This window comes from Gobio gobio (genome assembly GCF_949357685.1).
Source record: "Gobio gobio genome assembly, chromosome: 8".
Lineage (NCBI taxonomy): Eukaryota > Metazoa > Chordata > Actinopteri > Cypriniformes > Gobionidae > Gobio > Gobio gobio.
Window position 1 is genome coordinate 47,498,908 of NC_137114.1, and position 18,682 is coordinate 47,517,589.

The following is an 18,682-nucleotide window of genomic DNA, read 5'->3' on the forward strand; positions in this document are numbered from 1 at the left end:
ATATGAAAAAAAAAATTTGGTAAGACTTTAGTTTAGGGTCCAATTCTCACTATTAACTAGTAGCTTATTAGTATGCATATTAGGATATTGGCTGTTTATTATTACTTATACCTATAAAGTAAATATCAGTCCCTCCAGAAAAACGCGATTATCAGTCCTTCCAAAAAAATGCAGCTTTTTTTGTGATTGTTGCGGCCAAAAATCCTTGATTATGTGGCATGTTTTCTTAAAAAATGCGATGGAAAATGCGGGATTTTTATGCCATAAAATTGCGGGAACTTGCAAAAACAGCGGTTTGATGAAAAAGAGAAAAAAAGCACTACATCACAGAAAGTGCTGGGAATTTAATATATAAAAGACCTTAATAAACACATGGGTCAAATTTACAAAACATTGAGTCAAATAATTTCTTTAGCTTTACAAAAGGAATATGCTACAACTTCTGAAAAAATGAATAAATAACTTTCTGTTTTACAGGAGGTAGCTATACAAAACAGACATTTGAGTGCTTCCAATGCACAAAGTGCAATCTCTTAAAGGGTTAGTTCACCCAAAAATGAAAATTCTGTCATTAATGACTTCCCCCTCATGTCGTTGGACATCCGTAAGACCTCCGTTCATCTTCGGAACACAAATGAAGATATTTTAGTTGAAATCCAATGGCTCAGAAAGGCCTCCATTGGCACAATGGCACTTTACACTCTCAAGACCCATAAAAGGTACTAAAGACGTCGTTACAAAGTCCATCTCACTACAGTGGTTCTACAATAACTTTATGAAGCGACGAGTATAGTTTTTGTGCGACAAAACACTAAATAGCGACTTATATAGTGAAAAACAGCATCATGAAGCTTCGAAGCTTTATGAATCAGCGTGTCGATTCATGATTCGGATCGCTTGTCAAACTGCTGAAATACGTGTCTTTGGTGATCCAAACCGCTGAATCGACTCACTGATTCATAACGCTTCGAAGCTTCATGATGCAGTTTTTTGAAATCGGTCAACACACTGGGAAACTGCTTTGCGCTGTCTTTTGCTGTTATTTTTGTTGGCAAATGGGAATTTGCGTGCTTCATCATGGTTTCACCGATATCTATGGTTTCACCACGGGGTTTGTAGCTTTTCGATGACGTTCACGTCGGGTAATTACGTCACTTCAAAACATTCTCCTTGGTAATAGGGGGGAAATGGCGGCTCTTGTGTGAAGTAAACAAACATTTTTCAACTTTCTGCTAAATATATATGACTTTTTTGCAACGGAAATGCGGGAATTATGAAATCATGCTAGCCCCGCATATTTTGCACGCGGAAATAGGCAATTTACGCGGCGAAAGTGCAACGTATTTGAAAAAATGCGGCCCCCGCATAAATATGCAGACTTTGGCTGATTATGTATTAAATCATGCGATCGCATAATCGCGTTTTTCTGGAGGGACTGGATTATGCGATCGCATGACTTAATGCATAATCCCGCAATTTTATCGCATAAAATTGCATAAATATTGCCCGCAACAATTACAAAAAAAAGCTGCATTTTTCTGGAAGGACTGAAATATTAATGCCTCATTCTGCATGACCATATTGTACATCCCAATGTAGGCAGGTTTATAATCACTGAGATCCCAAATGTGAGGTAGTTAGGGGGGTTTGGGCGGCATGGCCCCTCTAGAATTTTTTTATTTCTATGATCTACATATGTGCATTTTAAAATGTTTTGAATGCCAAAAAATTAGATAACAATAGCTTGAAAACCATGTCAGTGGGCAGATATAACTGATAAAGTTTTTCCATTTTTGTCAGTGAAGAAAGTAAACGTTTAACTGATAATTCTATGTTTTATGAATAATTTTTGTAGACATGTTAATTTACCGAAGGCTAACAGGAAAGATATAAATTTAGCCTAACTAAATTTATTAAATTAATTCACAATATTCCCACATTCATTAATCTTATGCCCAATACATGCTGTAAAAAGTTTAGCTTTTTTATTTACTGCGAGCTACACATGGAATTATTAAATTTCCAATATGCACACATTTATTACTAATATTACTTGTTAATATTTCTTGTTTGTTAATTAAATTCTATATTACATTACATAGGCCTATTTCAAATCAAAATGGCAAAATTAGGCAAAAGTTTATTAATTTGCCTGAATATTTTTGTCATTTGTTTAATATGAAATGTTTAGTTTAGCTACTTATCTCGCACTTGACGTCGAGTCATGCTGCTAAAATTCGCGCTCAGCCTCAGCAGCATCTGTGCGTACATAAAGCCCTCCTACTCCGATTTGATTAGTTTTCTCAAATATTTTGGCATTGACGAGCGTTGACAGACCAATGAGGCTCAGATCAACGCACCTCTGCTTTTGACGTGCGCTCTATTCGCCGCCCCAGCGGATTGAAGAACACGCTGATTAAAAGACGGGACGAAGCCGAAGCCTCCGGCCAGTTTCATATGTTTGAAAAGTTAATCACACATTTTTTTAGGGGGGCTGGACAGAAGTTTGGGGGGGCCCCCTAATGACGCCCATGCCTACGTACAGAAGTCATTTAGACATTTGCAATATATATTTTTTAAAACAAAGGCTGGTTTTACACGGCCAATCTGTTTTGCAGTTCCTGACTCTGTTGTTTTCATTTGCAAATCGATGTTCAGATGCTAAAATATGCGGCCCCTTTAAGAAAGACGTGCGCACTGAGCATGCGCAGAAGAGATAAACACGAGACGAGCGCTATGGACGAGAGCAAACACTCCAGTTGAAGCTGAAAGCGACGCTGTTTAACGATCGTGAATGAAGGACAAAAGTGAAATATTTATTTCGGATGCCTTATATTTCCAGTCTGCAGGTGAGAGATGTTTCTCAGATTACAGAGTTTAATATTAATCAGCTCCAGAGTTTACATGTTTAAGGACCAATGTAATGAAATGCGTTGTGTGTCCTGGTTTATTATTAGAGTGTAATAATATGTTGGCAGAGAGTTTTTCACAGACTCTATTACACCAATAAAATGTGCTTAATGTGCCACTTTACAGAAGATCTCAGACATCAGCATAATGAATGAGGGGAAAACAGGGAACTTTTGGAGAGAAAGAGGCTTTTCAGCAGCTCAGTTAAACATGATGGTCCTGTTGTTTATCTCAGATTTTAGACAGGAGTTGAACAAACCTTGTTTTAAATTCAATTAATATCTAACTTGTATCAAAATACTCCACATTCCTTACAGAAAACACGTGTTCACTTCATTTAAGTGTATTAAAGTAATCCAGTGTAAATTCAGTAACTTCTCTTTGATTTTTCCAGATCTGGTCCTGTGGGCGTCAGTATCTCACAGTGATCTCAGTTCACACCTGCAGTGAAGCCCCTCCCACAACAATTCACCAATAAATACTGGGAATATTCACATCATCCTACAAGAGAAGGACAAACTCCAGGTGTAGCAGCTGAAATCTGTGTGACTGTTGAAGATGGAGTTTATTAAAGAGGAGATTAAAGAGGAGATTGAAGACATGAGTTATCCAGATCCATCCAGAATAAAACATGAAGATACTGAGGAACAAATAGGTTGGTGTCCATTCTTGATTCTTCATTATTGACTGCTTTAGTAGCTGTGAAATAATAAGCTGTAAATAATAATAATAATAAGCAGCAAAAGTGCATCTTTGTTCCATGTAGTTACAAGGTAAGTGGGACATCTGGTATTCTGTATTATCTATTAAAAGAAAATACAGTACACCCAGAAATGTCCTTTCCATTTACCCAGTTTTTCACCCTCGTGCCATGTGAGATGTCAGGGCTCTAGAGTGCGACCAATTTGGGAACACATGCGACCAAAATTTGTAAAGGTGCGACTAAAATTTTTCCTAGGTCACACTGGTGCACCTAATGTCATTGCATCCGCTCAGCTGCCTCTCCACGCACGAAGCGTTTGTTCTCCTTTGACTGAACTCACACACTCATGGTTGGATCATGTCGTGGTCTAAACCAATCAGAGACAGAGTTGGGGCGGGTCTTTGCCTCTGACTGGATGTGGTCTAGATATTCATGCTCCGTGCTGTGTGTGAGATTGAAATTGTGACGTGAGCAGCACCAGAGAATCAGTTACGGCAATCAGCATCAGCAATATAAACGCAACGCTGAGTCCATTTCACTGAAGGTGTGTGTGTGTGTGTGTGTGTGTGAGCGCACGTGTGTGGGGAGAGAGAATGAACGTGAACTTGTGCCTCCCTAAACTATGTCAATGTCAAGACAACTGGCTGTCAGTGTAAGCTCAGGGGGCGCGAGAATCAAAACATCTAGGAATAGCTCCGTATGTTTTAGACAAATTTTAAAAAATGTTTAACGTTACCATTAAAGTGAGTCCTGTACTCACATCGTCAAGCAAACCACCAAAACAAAATCGTTGGGTGTAATCATTTGGCGTTCGCCGTTTGTAATCTTCCTTTGAAGTAGAGATGTTCCGATACCCTTTTTCCCTTCCCGATACCGATTCCGATAGCTGGGCTCAGGGTATCGGCTGATACCGAGTACTGATCCGATACCTGGGTGTGTATCTGTATACTACTAGCCCTGTATGAATTGCTAGAATTATTTTATGGCGTGCTTCAGACTTATCCCTTTATAAAACATGAACAAATACATGATGGACTACTGTATTTATTACAGTATTTTTATTATCTGACATACATTTGACAGTAACATTATTTATTTTTCTTAAGCGAAAAAGAACTTCAAATGCAGCCACAAATCTAACACTGCAAACTGAAAAAGGTATTTTAGTTTTACAATATAACTGTATAAAACACAGTGCAACAAATAAATGTAGGAATATAAAAAAATTATATATTAATCAGAAAATAATCTCTTTACAACCTTCTAGGCATAATTATTATTATTAGTAGAGACGTATTATTATTACATAGAGACGTAGCTAAATCTACAGTAGGCTATAACAGCAGCCTAAAATATTCTGAAAATTTCTTCACTTTAAACCAAACTTTTATTTTGACGGTTGTCATGAACACCATTGAGTGTCTGTGTTCATTATATGACAGTAAATTCTCATGAAGTGGCGGTTTATGCGTTCGTGTCCTCATATAGTGACCATAGACTGTAAAAACGCACGTAGAGGTAGAGAAACTGGGGGAGGACAAAGACAGCAAGCCAGTGTTACGCGCGTGTGTGTGCGCGCGGGCGCCCGCCATCCACACAGAGTCGAAATACTGCTAAACAGCGGACATACTGCTAAACAGCAGACATACTGCTAACGCTTTTTCATTTCTTCTTCGCTGCTCTAAACAGTGGTTGCTTGTGGAAACGAAGAAGAACTGCGGCAACGTCTCCAAGACGCTTGAAGAAACCCTCCTGCAAAGCTCCCTGAAAAACTATGAACAAGTGTACCAAAACAAAAGCTGTTTTAAACACAAAGGGTGGTCACACCAAACACTGATTTGATTTAGTTAATAGAAGTTAACTGATCAAAAAAATTAACAAAATCTACTTATGACATTATTTTTGAAAGCTTCCTGATTTACAACATTTTGACACAAGTGTCTAAGTACTGTAGCTTTGCAGGATTGTTTCTTCAAGCGTCCTGGAGACACTGCTGCAGTTCTTCTGGATTTAGTCTCAGTTTTTTCTGTTTCTTCATGTAATCCCAGACGGACTCTATGATGGTGAGATCAGATCTCCGTGTGGATCATACCTCTGTTGTCAGACTCCTTCTGCATACAAAAATCTCACTGGAATGGATTATTACAATTAATGGCAAAATTAAAGGGTTAGTTCACCCAAAAATGAAAATTCTGTCATTAATTACTTACCCTCATGTCGTTCGAGAATAGTTTTTGTGCGCAAAAAAAACCTAAATAACGACTTGCATAGTGATGATGATTTCAAAACAAGGCATCATGAAGCTTCGAAGCGGTTTGAATCGCCAAATTTCAGCAGTTTGGCGGTTTGACACGCGATCCGAATCATGATTCGGCTCACTGATTCATAACGCTTCACGATGCCTTGTTTTGTCGTTATTTAGGGTTTTTTTGTGCACAAAAACTATTCTCGCCGATTCATAAAGTTATTTTAGAACCACTGTAGTGAGATGGACTTTGTAACGATGTATTTAGTACCTTTTAAGGGTCTTGAGAGTGTAAAGTGCCATTGTGTCAATGGAGGCCTTTCAGAGCCATCAGATTTCAACTAAAATATCTTCATTTCTGTTCCGAAGATGAACGGAGGTCTGACGGATGTCGAACGACATGAGGGTAAGTAATTAATGACAGAATTTTCATTTTTGGGTGAACTAACCCTTTAATGTTTAAAAATTCACTATTGCACACTATTACAAAATATATAAATTACTGGTTTAAAACCCTTTTTTAAAAAGTTACTCTGGAGCCCTGGATGTATACGACTTTCTTTCTTCAGATGAACACAGAAAAATAAATAATCTCAGCTAATGAAAACTCATTTGGGTTCCTAAAAGTTAAAGCATTAAACCGCACATACAGCAATAACTACAGTAATCCACACGACCCCAATGGATGAATCAATGTCTTCTGAAGTGAAACGATAAGTGCTTGTATGAAAAATACCAATATTTTAAACTGTAGACTGTCGTTTTTCACCAACGGTCACCAGCACGAACATGAGAGAGTTGAGTTCACGCTTGACATAAGTTGAAGCGTGACTTCAGCGCGCTGAGAAACTCTGGTCACGCATATGTCGGAGGCTGTCAGTTTTTATTTTATTTTATATTTTAATTAATGCTCACAACAATATACAAACAATAACAGATAATAGCAATGAGAAACAAACAAGACCGAGACGGCAGTTCTCGCGTGAATCTGGCACGAGAATGTCAAGGAAGCTTGAAGCTTCATGTTCATCTTTACTCACACAAACCCTACTTTAATTTACAAAGCTAGTGTTTGATCATGTCTAAATATGTATTCAAATGCTAAACCTAAAACAAGTTAGCAGTTATGATCTGCAATACTTTTTTGAGCAACTAGATACATAGGGTGTAACGGTACACAAAACTGACGGTTCGGTACGCACCTCGGTTTTGAAGTCACGGTTCGGTACGGGTTCGGTACAGCAGTTAAAAAAAAAAGGCTTTTTATTATTTTTTATTAAACAGTGGTTTACTGAAAAAATTGTGTCTGTCCTTAAATGAATTAAATTATAACTAAACGTTTCTTAAAGATAATGCTGTAAACTATATAGGGACCCCTTACTTGCACATTATAACTATAATATTAAAGGTTAACAACAGAGCAGCGGCGGCTGGTGATAATTATTTTTGGAGGGCGGTTTTTGGGGGGGGGGGGGGGGGGCTGTATCAAGATGCATGTTGACTAAATTCAAGCATTAAAGAGAAAACGGTGTCTTCACTTTTATCTTTTTACACATTAATTGCCCACATACAAGTTTATGAGGAAAGGAAAAACAAAAGAAAACAGCAACAACAGACTAGCATGTTGACTGCTTGAACATAAATGTTGCTCTCCTTTCTTTCTGCCCAGCAAATTTCTCAATGACTCTCTGATTAAAGTCAGTCATCTCAGTAGTGTCATGACGTTTGCATTGTTCAGTCCGATATTTTAGGTCTCTTATCCCCGTTGTTGTCCACAAAACTTCAGTACCGACACTTTGAAATAAAAGACAGGGAAAGCAATAAAGGGCATTGCTAACAACACATCCAGCCAGCCACTTACGTTTCTCATAACAAGCGCGTGAAGCTCCGAGTGTAGCTTCGTCCTCTGTCACTGGCCTGCTGCTGGATTTGTAAATTGCGTTGGTCCAGTTCGGGATCCTTTATCCTTATTTTTTCTTCCAGCGGATGCCTTGTGAAAGAATTTGGTTTAACTGCTGCCATCTCTACAAAAGTGATCATCCTAACAAGGTTTAGGAGTGACGGTGTCTGGTGTATATATATATATATATATATATATATATATATATATATATATATATATATATATATATATATATATATATATATATATATATATATATATATATATATATATATATATATATATATATTATATATTAGTGGTGGGCCATTATCGGCGACTCTTATCGGGCGATTAAATTTTTTTTTGCCTTTAATCTATTCTCAAAGTTGGGTTGGGAGCTGGGTCTATACTACGCAAGCTATGACGACTTTCACCTTGATATTTTAGCGCGGATGTATACCTAGTCGAATTACACTGTAGTAGGGGGTGAGAGAACGAGTCTTCGAACCTGTGTGTATAAGGGATGGGCATTTCAAGCAAAAATGATATTCGAAGATCGCTGGGAATTATTCGATTTTTATTCGAAAATCGCAACTCCTCCCCCGCATGCACGCATGTATAGGCTACACACATAAACAGAGAGAGAGAGAGAGAGACCATTCACACTCTCAATCTGTATGATAACCAACTGTTTAATTCATTAGGGAATAGGCTATATCAACTCAAGCCATATTATTGTAACATGCTGAAACATATGACTGTAATGTGACATCGCCCCAAGTTACCTGATAAATGCCACAAGTCTACAGCGTGCGCGTGAGACGATGTGTTATTCTTCTGTTGTCTCAGGGCGTTTTTACCCGGGCATTTTAGTTCGGAATGGGGAACGGTTAGCATGAAAAATTGCTAATGTGAAAGCTTACCTACAGAGCTTGGTGTGCACTGAGGTACCGAACCCGAGAACACACAACCGGAGTTCGGTTGCTCTCGGAGCTGTGCCACGATTCACGTGAATGTGCGAATAACACTCGGGTGCGCACTTGTTCTGGAAGAAATTAACCAGCGCATGCGTTTTAGCCGATTACAATGTCATTAGTTCAATAACATACACGTAAGAGATGATAGTGTTGATGATTTAGCTGAGATACGATCGCGAGAGCGAGCCTGCAGTGTATTCGCGCATAGAGTGCAATCAGGGCAGCAAATGAATAGCAATTCACCGTCTCCTCAAAAGAGTCTGTTTGCAAGCAGCAAAGCCGCCTTCAAGCGACACACATACGGTAAACCCAAGTGTCGTTTACTCAGCTGCACATAATAGCACCAAATTAATTGAAAAAAGCCCAATATATTGACCCGCGTTCTGTTTTCTATCACGCCCGTGCACGTTTGTGATGATGTAAGATGAACGCAAACGCACCAGGGTTCAAGTTGAGTGTGAAACCAGACCAACACTGCGGAGGCGGAGGGAACAATCAGACTCGGACCGCAGCAAACGTGTCCAGTATAAAACACCCTGAGAGCTGACTGGCAGCTTTTTGGAGCGTTATTGGCAGCGCCTCTGGTTATATGAACGCGTCAGCACCACATCAGCACCGACAACATGGGGATTTTTTTTGGACGATAATCGCACATACTATTCGATATTCTATAATTAAATAACTAATCGAATATTCGAAAATCGCGACCCATCCCTAGTGTGTATGCCTACTAGTGTTGTCAAAAATATCGATATTTTGCTCCGTATCGATACTGAAATATCTGAAACGATACGATACTCATTTTCTACAGTATCGATATCAGCTGCGCTCTCCTCTCCAACCGACAGCGAGTTGACACGCATCCGCCTCCTCTCATTCAGTCAGGTTAACCCTCTGAACATTGCAAACGGTTGTTCTGTTGGATTTTTCCTCATGACAGCGTGTTAGTATTGGTGTGACCGGTCTGAATTTCACGCGGGTTGCACATAACGTTAATTCTACTAATTCCTGCAGTTTTCGCGCTCGCATCTGAAACACATACACATACCGTAATAAAGCCGCCTCTGACATACAAGTGCAAAAATGAGCTCCTTTTTCCAGCTTATTAATGGTCAAATACACTCAAAAATGTCTCAATGCCCATCTTGGTGAGTTTTAACGTAAACAGTCGTAACCAGCTCACAAGAACAGTGGGATCCATGCGTGCGTCAGGTCTTAAAGGGACAGAAGTTATTTATTATTCAAACTACAAAAAGACAAACGATCACGTAAGAGCACACATTCTGAATGCCTTCGGCAGAATTCAAATGAGCCATTTTAATCTAGATTAATTCCAAGTTTACAGTGAGATTAATCTAGATTTAAAAAATGAATCTATGCCCACCACTAATATATATATATATATATTAGTGGTGGGCATATGATACGTTTCAGTTGGTGTAATATATATTAGTGGTGGGCATATGATACGTTTCAGTTGGTGTTATCCTCAACATACCTTAAGATATTGATTCATGTTTATTCTTCTGGAAGAGATGATCGCGTTCACTCGCGCATTGAATTGATGCGCCTATAAAGTTACAGTGATCAGTCCTCACATTAAAGAGCGTCAAAACGGCATTTATCGTTTGAATTTCGTGATAAAATGGACTGAATACTTAATATGTTCGAGTGGTAACTAGGATTGAAGTGTGTTCTGCGCTTAAAACAAGCTGACTGTTAACTGTTAAACATTGCATTCGGAACCGTTCGGTACACACGCGCACACAACCTAAAGCCCTGTACCGAAACGGTTCGGTACGAATACGTGTAACGTTACACCCCTATTAGATACATGTATATTTATTAAACAGCCATACAGGCACCTATAGTGAGTAAACCATGGCAATTACAAATGAAATGTATTATTTTTCCAGCCACAAAATGACTCTAATTTGCCTCTTTGCATTGGAATTCTCTATTTTAACCTTAATTACTACACTAATTGTAATATAAATAAGAAAAACATTAGAAGAAAAATATTTTAATTCATTAAAAGGTCATTAATGAACCATAATTATTGCACAAATAGTAGGCCTATTTAGTACCAAAAGATCTCCTTATATTCAATAAATATTATTAAACTAAAGTATAGAACATTTATTTAATTGAAAATAGTTAAGGTGTATGGTCACATTTGACCCTCAATGAGTATGAGTGCGACCAATTAGTAAGGAATACCTGAGGGCTAAATACAAGAAAAAACATTAACATTAATGTTAAAATGTTGCACCTCAATCACTGCCCATAATAAAATGATACTGTAAATATGGTTTATGTAATAATCAATGCACAATATGCTGTACTGTTTACCAAACATTGCTGCAAATACCTGTACAGTGAAGCAGTTAAGGCCTCTGGCTTTAACTGTTATGCCACATTCGCGAAATACAATTATTATTTATTGTTTGCATTTTGTATTAAAACTTTAAAAATGTTAAAAGCTTAGACTTTGTTTCAGTGACAGAGAGACGGAAGGAGAGCAAGGAAAGGAAATGCAGCTGAACAAATATGCTGCGTGTTTTAAATAGCGTAAAAAAAAAAGAAAAGAAGAATAACGACACGCAATATGAGCGGCCGGTGTTGATTCTGTGGCGCAACGCCATGAATTAGTCTATGTGTGGGAAACCCTGTAGACTAATTCAAAACAAGGCCGTAACCAGATCAAACAGAACAGTGAACGAAATTCTAGGTCTAATTCAAGGAAATAATCTTTTTGGGACTACTTGCAAACAATATTTGCATTAATTTGCGTCAAATATATTGTTTAGATTATATATTTAGAAATAGATGCTTCGCATGAGTGTATAAATACATAGATCCACTGATAACATTTGAGCTCCCTTGTGGTCTAGTGGTAGAAGTTTTGTAAACCGTGTCAAAGGTTCTGGGTTCTAATCCGCTCTCATATAGTTTTTTGTTCTTCATTAAAATCTTCATCATTGAATGAATATTAAGAGCATGGACACGTTTGTGTTCATTTTGGTTTGTGATTTCACTGGAAAGAATAGAGTCTCTCTCCACAATGGCATTAAGCGTTAGATTGCCGTGCTCGTCTGTCCACGAGTTAAAAGAGAACGTAAACCCCTCTAGTTTGATTTGATTGGCCATCTCAATCATTTTGACATTGCCGAGCGTTGTTAGACCACATTGGTTTTGACTGTCTGATCAGCCTCACATTCTGTTCCTGTCAATCACGCGGTGTCAACCAATTATACTGCATAAGGGCAGGACGAGCCAACTCTCTCACGGAAACACACACAGGAGGCAGCAAGCACGGCACATGCAAGACTCAGATTGAGACTTGCAGATTTAGGAGAAACTCTTAATAATAATGACCGTGCCAACCTTTATTTTAGGACTCCTAATTTTTGCTCTAAGAGCATTTTAGCACTAAAACTAGCTCCTAAGTCCATTAAACGCTAGGAGTAGGGGTGTGCAATATTGACAAAAAAGGATTTCTCTATATTTTCTGGGATTTTCTCGATAGCGATAATTAGACGGTATTTTGCTGAATGTGTTATTGTGCTGTATCTTGCCAGCTTTAGGACTGCCGTTGTTGGCTGACTCCTAAAGTTTTTGATATTATTCATATTCCTCCCCTATCAGCCAATCACTGTGGTCATAGTTAGTAAGCGTGATGACATCATCCATAGCAACGAGGTCAACCCCGCCCTTACTCTTAGCTTACGGCTTCTCTCTATTCCTTAGTAAAAGTTGCTCCCAGCAGCTTTGTGAATGGGCTTTAAAGGTCCCATGGCATGGCATTTTTCTATTATTTTATAATGTTTCCTGAGGTGTACTTATATTGTTAGTATGATTTTTACATAAAAAAATGTCATAATTTAGAAATAAGTCATTTTTTCTATACTGATGTTTGCCCTGTGGCTGAATGCCCTGTTTCAAGGGGCGGGTCTGCTGTGAGACTTCAGTGAAAACGCCCACTGTTGTGATTGGCTGACATCTTTGCATTTGAAATGAGTGTTAGATTGCGGAGGGGGCGTGGTTTAGCGAGGAACTGCACGCACTGCATGCATGAGAGAGAGAGAGACTGACTGGGCACTCGTGAACCACGGAGAGCTGGAGGAAGTTTTATTTTAACAGACTTCATTGTAATGTATCTTATAATTAGTTTTTTTGTAATTTTTTTACATTTCTGTGCGTTTAAAGAGGTTTTAGGTCTGTATTATCTGTGTAAATAAGTAGGGACTTATATTTTGACGGGTGTTGCAGTCTACGGAGCGATATGAAAAAAGAGGGAGCACTCGTGAGAGCTCACGGTTCATCATTCAGTGGGTTTAAGCAGATTTAAAGTTAACAGTTTGTTTAGACAATAGGTGTGTATGTGCTTGTTTACTGTCATTTGTAATGAGTATGTTTGTGTATTTCGCTGTATTGTTATTAGGGATGTGACGGTGAGGAAATTTTCCCACCGGTTCATTGATGTGTGACAACACCGGTAATACCGGTATCACCGGCGGAGGCTTTTAAATCACTAATTCTATCTAACCGAAAGTAACATGCACACGACCGCGCTGAACTGAAAACGCGCCAGTGTTGCGTATTCACACACCGTGAATGACAGCTCGTCTGTAAATGCTCGCTCTGTGAGGCCATGTGTGCGTCTCAATCAGTTCCCTAGTTCAGTAGTCAGGGCACTGATCAAGCATTGATCAGTCTATGATTGAGATGCACGCCATGAATGAATAACAGTTCGTCCGTAAAGCCTCGTTTATACTCGACGCGCCGGCACGAGCGCGAGGGTGCGCGCGGCAAAAATAAATGCGCGCAGTCAGCGTAGTGGAGGCTCGCACTGCGGAGCCAGGCGAAAGTAAACAATGCGCGCTCTGTGTGGCCGTGCACATTTAACTTTCGGTTTTGAATTAGCGCCAATTCGGCTGCGGGTTGATTGAATTATGGGTTCATTAGTCTATTATTTTTAATGAAAAACACAACAACAAAACAAATTACAAACTCCCTTAAATAGGCGCTTTTACGTTTCGCTTTGAAACCAAATCTTCCGCGATCATCTCAGTCAGCTCCTCACTCTTAAATCTGATGAATGACTCCTGCCGCTGCCGAGACTCACGGTCGGATCCTGCTTTATTAAGCACATACGTTCAGTTTTTATTTGTATTGTCTGTTCTCTAACTGAACTAAATTATTTTATTACTATAAAAAAATCAAAAAGACGGTGGGCGGTGCCACGGTGGGCAAGTGATGTAACCGGTGTTGAGTCTGGACACCGGTAACACCGGCAACACCGACTATCGTAGCAAGCCTAATTGTTATTGATAATGCTATGGAGAGAGAGTTTGGGCAAGTGTGCAGATACACTCGCGACGTGTGATTGACAGCTCCGGACATTTATAAAGATTGTTCTTTGATCGCTCTCTGTAGTTAAATCACTTAAAAACGGATTTGTTTCATGCTACTAACAGAAACGATCGTTTTAGTCACTGGCTTGATTCATTGATGCATTACGTTTAGGGCATCAAGACGGCGATCATTAAACGATCTAGAAAGAAAGTCTGAGTGAACTTAAATGATTAGCTACACATCAGAAATCACTGATCACAGATCAGGCGTTAATGAACACTGTTACTCACTGTTTGTTGCGGTGCTGTCGAATCCATATCGTAAAGTCTGTTTGTAAAGCCTGTGCTGACATAAACTGAATCCATTTTCTCCGAGTGCTCTGGGCGGGCAAAGCAGAGGAAGAGGGAGGAAACCTTGCCGGTTATGACGTCATAACAGGAAAATTTCAGATCAGCTCGTCTGAGCTCTCATTTTCTCAAAGGCAGAGAAAGACAGCCAGAACTCGGTTTACACCCATCAAAATATCTAGCCACTTGGGGACCATATACAGGCTAGGGGAACTCATATTAATGTTAAAAAACCTCATAAAATGAAATTTTCCTGCCATGGGACCTTTAAGAGAAAAATCGTGACTAAGAACTTTTACTACCATTTAGGAGAACTCTTAGTGGTAAGATCAAATGTTTTGTGAATACGGCCCCTGATGTCTTGTTTACTGCTGAGTGTTTTAATTTTCACATTTAACCTCATTGAACTGATTCTGACTACTTTATATGTTTATTTTAGACCAGATGGAAGTGAAGGAGCAACGACACAAACTAAATGATGAAAAGAAACGCTGTGACTTCAAAACTCAAGAAACAAAAGCCAAAAAGCTGCACACCTGCTCTCAGTGTGGAAAGAGTTTTACACAAAAACGAGACCTTAACAAACACATGAGAATTCACACTGGAGAGAAACCGTATACATGCACTCAGTGTGGAAAGAGTTTTACTCAAACATCAGCTCTCAATGCTCATCTGCTCCGTCACTCTGGAGAAAAACCATTTAACTGTGATCAGTGTGGGAAAGATTTTATTTCATCATCGAATCTAAAACAACACCTGATAGTTCATTCAGATGAGAGACCTCATGTGTGTTCACTCTGTGGAAAGAGTTTTTCATGGCTGAACAACTTTAAACTGCACCAGAAAACACATAATGAAGTGAGAGATCATGTATGTTGTGACTGTGGGAAGAGCTTTACTGCATCCTGTGAACTGAAACGGCACCAAAGAATTCACACTGGAGAAAAACCTTTCAAGTGCTCATATTGTGAAAAGAGTTTCAATCGGTCTGGAAACCTGAAAACACATGAGCGACTTCATACTGGAGAGAAGCCGTACCACTGCACTCAGTGTGAGAAGAGTTTCAGCGATCCAACAGGTTTCAGAAATCATCTGCGCATTCACTCTGGAGAAAAGCCATTTAACTGTGATCAGTGTGGTAAAGATTTTAATTCATCATCAAATCTAAAAAAACACCTGAAAGTTCATTCAGATGAGAGACCTCATGTGTGTTTACTCTGTGGAAAGAGTTTTTTATGGCTGAAGAGTTTTAAACTGCACCAGAAAGCACATGATGAAGTGAGAGATCATGTGTGTTGTGACTGTGGGAAGAGCTTTACTACATCTGGCAATCTGAAACTACACCAAAGAATTCACACTGGAGAAAAACCTTACAAGTGCTCATACTGTGACAAGAGTTTCACTCAGTCAGGAAACCTGAAAACACATGAGCGAGTTCATACTGGAGAGAAGCCGTACCACTGCACTCAGTGTGAGAAGAGTTTCAGAGATCCAACAGGTTTAAAAAATCATCTGCGCATTCACTCTGAAGAAATAATCCTTCAAATTCATAATGAAATGCACCAATCAGGCATTACATTATGAATATTGTGTTGGCCCTCCTTTTGCAGCTCTGACCCGTAGAGGCATGGACTCCTCTAGACCCCTGAAGGTGTGCTGTGGCATCTGCATCCGCATCCGGTGGGTCCGTTTGGGCTCAATCCTGGCTCATCTGGCCCAGGACCTTTTTGGACCCGTTTATCTAATTTTCAAAATCCTTTCTGTTCTTGCTGTAGAAATCCTTTCTGTCTTGCTGTTGCTAGGCAGAAATAAAGACCTAAGTTTAAATCTGCATTGCCTTATATTTTTGCCTTATACAGTATTTTAAATAGGCCTAACAGAAAAGGTTCAAGTCAAGACATCAATTTACTGTTCAAAAGTAATCACTACTCAATGAAATATTTGATATATTAGGCTACAACACCTTCAATGAAATGGTGCACTATGCATAGATAAAATATTTTATGTTTGCACCGACCTAGGCTTACAAAGCACTAAATTAGGTTTTGACCACAAAATTAATGTAGAATAGCCACGCCAACGTAGGCTACTTAACAAAAACAGAATAGGCTATAACCAACTTAACATAAATATCAATTTTATATTTCCATTGAGTAGTGATTCATTTTGTACAGTAAATTGATGTCTTGACTTGAACCTTTTCTGTTAGGCCTATTTGCAATATTGTTAGGTTAAAAATACAAGGCAATGCAGATTTAAGCTTCGGCCTATATTGCTGCCTAGTGATAGTTTTAGTTTCATCCTATTTTATCCTACAGCAAGAACAGAAGGGATTTTGAAAATTAGATAAACGGGTCCAAAACGGTCCCGGGCCAGATGAGCCAGGATTTTTATGAGTCCATTGCGGGTCCACGGCGGATGTATGTATTAATTTGCGGGTCCCGAACAGACCTGCCGCGGAGGTAAGGTTTTAATCGCGGATGCGGAGCAGATGCAGCGCGGAGCCATGTCGGGTGCGTCATCCGCCTTCGTTTTGGATCCGTCACTGCGCGCAAGTGGACGCCGATACGGGTCCGTTTCGCGGCTACCTCCGCTGCGGAGTCTTTTTGCTGTGTGGGAAACTGTAATGCACTGTGTATTCTGACACCTTTCTATCAGAACCAGCATTAACTTCTTGAGCAATTTGAGCTACAGTAGCTCGTCTGTTTGATCGGACCACACGGGCCAGCCTTCGCTCCACATGGTCCTCAATGAGCCTTGGCCGCCCATGACCCTGTCGCCGGTTCACCACTGTTCCTTCCTTGGATCACTTTTGATAGATACTGACCACTGCAGGCCGGAAACACCCCACAAGAGCTGCAGTTTTGCAGATGCTCTGACCTAGTCGTCTAGCCCAGGGGTTTTCAAACTTTTTGTGTGTGTGGACCACTAGTTGTAATCAAGAAATTTCGCGGACCACCTCATAATACACATAATAAAATTATGTCTACACACAGACCTACCTGAATTAATCCGCACCTCTAAATAGGTTTACTAGCACTAAAACTATAACTGGTCATCACATCAGTACAACAGGCTTGTTAAAAGAAAGTTTACTGTATACAACGGCTGCCACATATTTATTTTATTTATTTACTCAAGTGCATAATCGGGTTCATTTAAACAACAGGCTTATTTTGCAATGGAGTGTGAAATCTATACAGTAATAAGAACACTTGGATATAGTCAACATTTCAAAACCTTTGGCAAATTTAGGGAATTATTAGAGTTATTATTTAAAGTTTACAAGTCCTCAAAAAGTGAGGCACTGAACTTGAACGTCACGGCCGAGCGCCACTAGCCTATTTTAGTAATCACACAATAACATGACAATTTAATTTAAATTTTATATCAATATAGGTCTACATATTCTTTTTACTTTTTATTTTTATGGGAATTTCCTGGTAAAATGAAGGTAAAAAAAAAAGTATTTTGCCTTTCCACGGACCACCTGCAGTACCCTCACGGACCACTAGTGGTCCGCGGACCACAGTTTGGGAATCGCTGGTCTAGCCATCGTCTCTTGACAAACTCTCAAATCCTTACCCTTGCCCATTTTTCCTGCTTCTAACACATCAACTTTGAGGACAAAATGTTCACTTGCAGCCTAATATATCCCACCCACTAACAGGTGCCGTGATGAAGATAATCAGTGTTATTCACTTTACCTCTCAGTGGTCATAATATTATGCCTGATCTGTGTATGTAGCTAGTGTGAATAACAAAATGCTTTCTCTGTGTCCAGATTTGACTGTAATGCAAAACTGATGCTTCAAATAAAAATAAAAACTCAACTTTGACTAAAAGTATTCTTTAATAATGTGTAAATATACATATTCAAATCAAATGCAGTTACTAAATATAACTGAAAGCAGCAATATCGGGGCAAAGCGCAAAGAAGAAGACGAGACATGCCAAAATGGCTGGCAGTGTCAGATCAACTGCAGCAATGAGCAATTAAACACATTTAAAGATGATTTTAGGCAAAAACGGCTGAAAAAAGCATTGTTGTCAATGGGAATTTCATGTTTTGTTCTTTTATAGCGCCACCAAGTGGCACAATCCTACAATTTTTTTATGTGTGTCTTTGGAGTGAGCCCATACATGTTACTAACAGTTACTACCCCTTACTATCAATATTTTGACATTTGGGCTCGCCCACGTGACTATCGACTTATGTTTCCGAACTTCTGACGATGGTTTCGTCTCGATCGGACT

At 39.2% G+C, this 18,682-nt stretch overlaps 1 protein-coding gene across 2 annotated transcripts; it reads left to right on the forward strand.

The window, feature by feature from the left end:
• The first annotated feature begins 2,703 nt into the window (after positions 1–2,703).
• Positions 2,704–18,238, forward strand: LOC307129936 (uncharacterized protein). Of its 2 annotated transcripts, XR_013816965.1 has the most exons (5): positions 2,704–2,849; positions 3,305–3,565; positions 14,865–16,044; positions 16,802–17,316; positions 17,978–18,238. XR_013816965.1 is itself a non-coding variant. In XM_079822741.1 (3 exons), exons 2-3 carry the CDS (start codon positions 3,469–3,471, stop codon positions 16,007–16,009), a joined length of 1,242 nt encoding a protein of 413 aa, XP_079678867.1. In that variant the 5' UTR covers positions 2,704–2,849; positions 3,305–3,468; the 3' UTR covers positions 16,010–16,136. The 2 variants fall into 2 exon arrangements, 1 of the variants encoding a protein (XP_079678867.1); XM_079822741.1 differs by lacking the exons at positions 16,802–17,316; positions 17,978–18,238 and having other exon boundaries at positions 14,865–16,136.
• The last annotated feature ends 444 nt before the right edge of the window (positions 18,239–18,682 follow it).

Coding starts and splice junctions, on each gene's coding strand:
- LOC307129936 (XM_079822741.1), top strand. CDS start 3,469: ATGGAGTTTATTAAAGAGGAGATTAAAGAGGAGATTGAAGACATGAGT. Junction 3,566..14,864: donor AGATACTGAGGAACAAATAG/GTTGGTGTCCAT, acceptor TGTTTATTTTAG/ACCAGATGGAAGTGAAGGAG.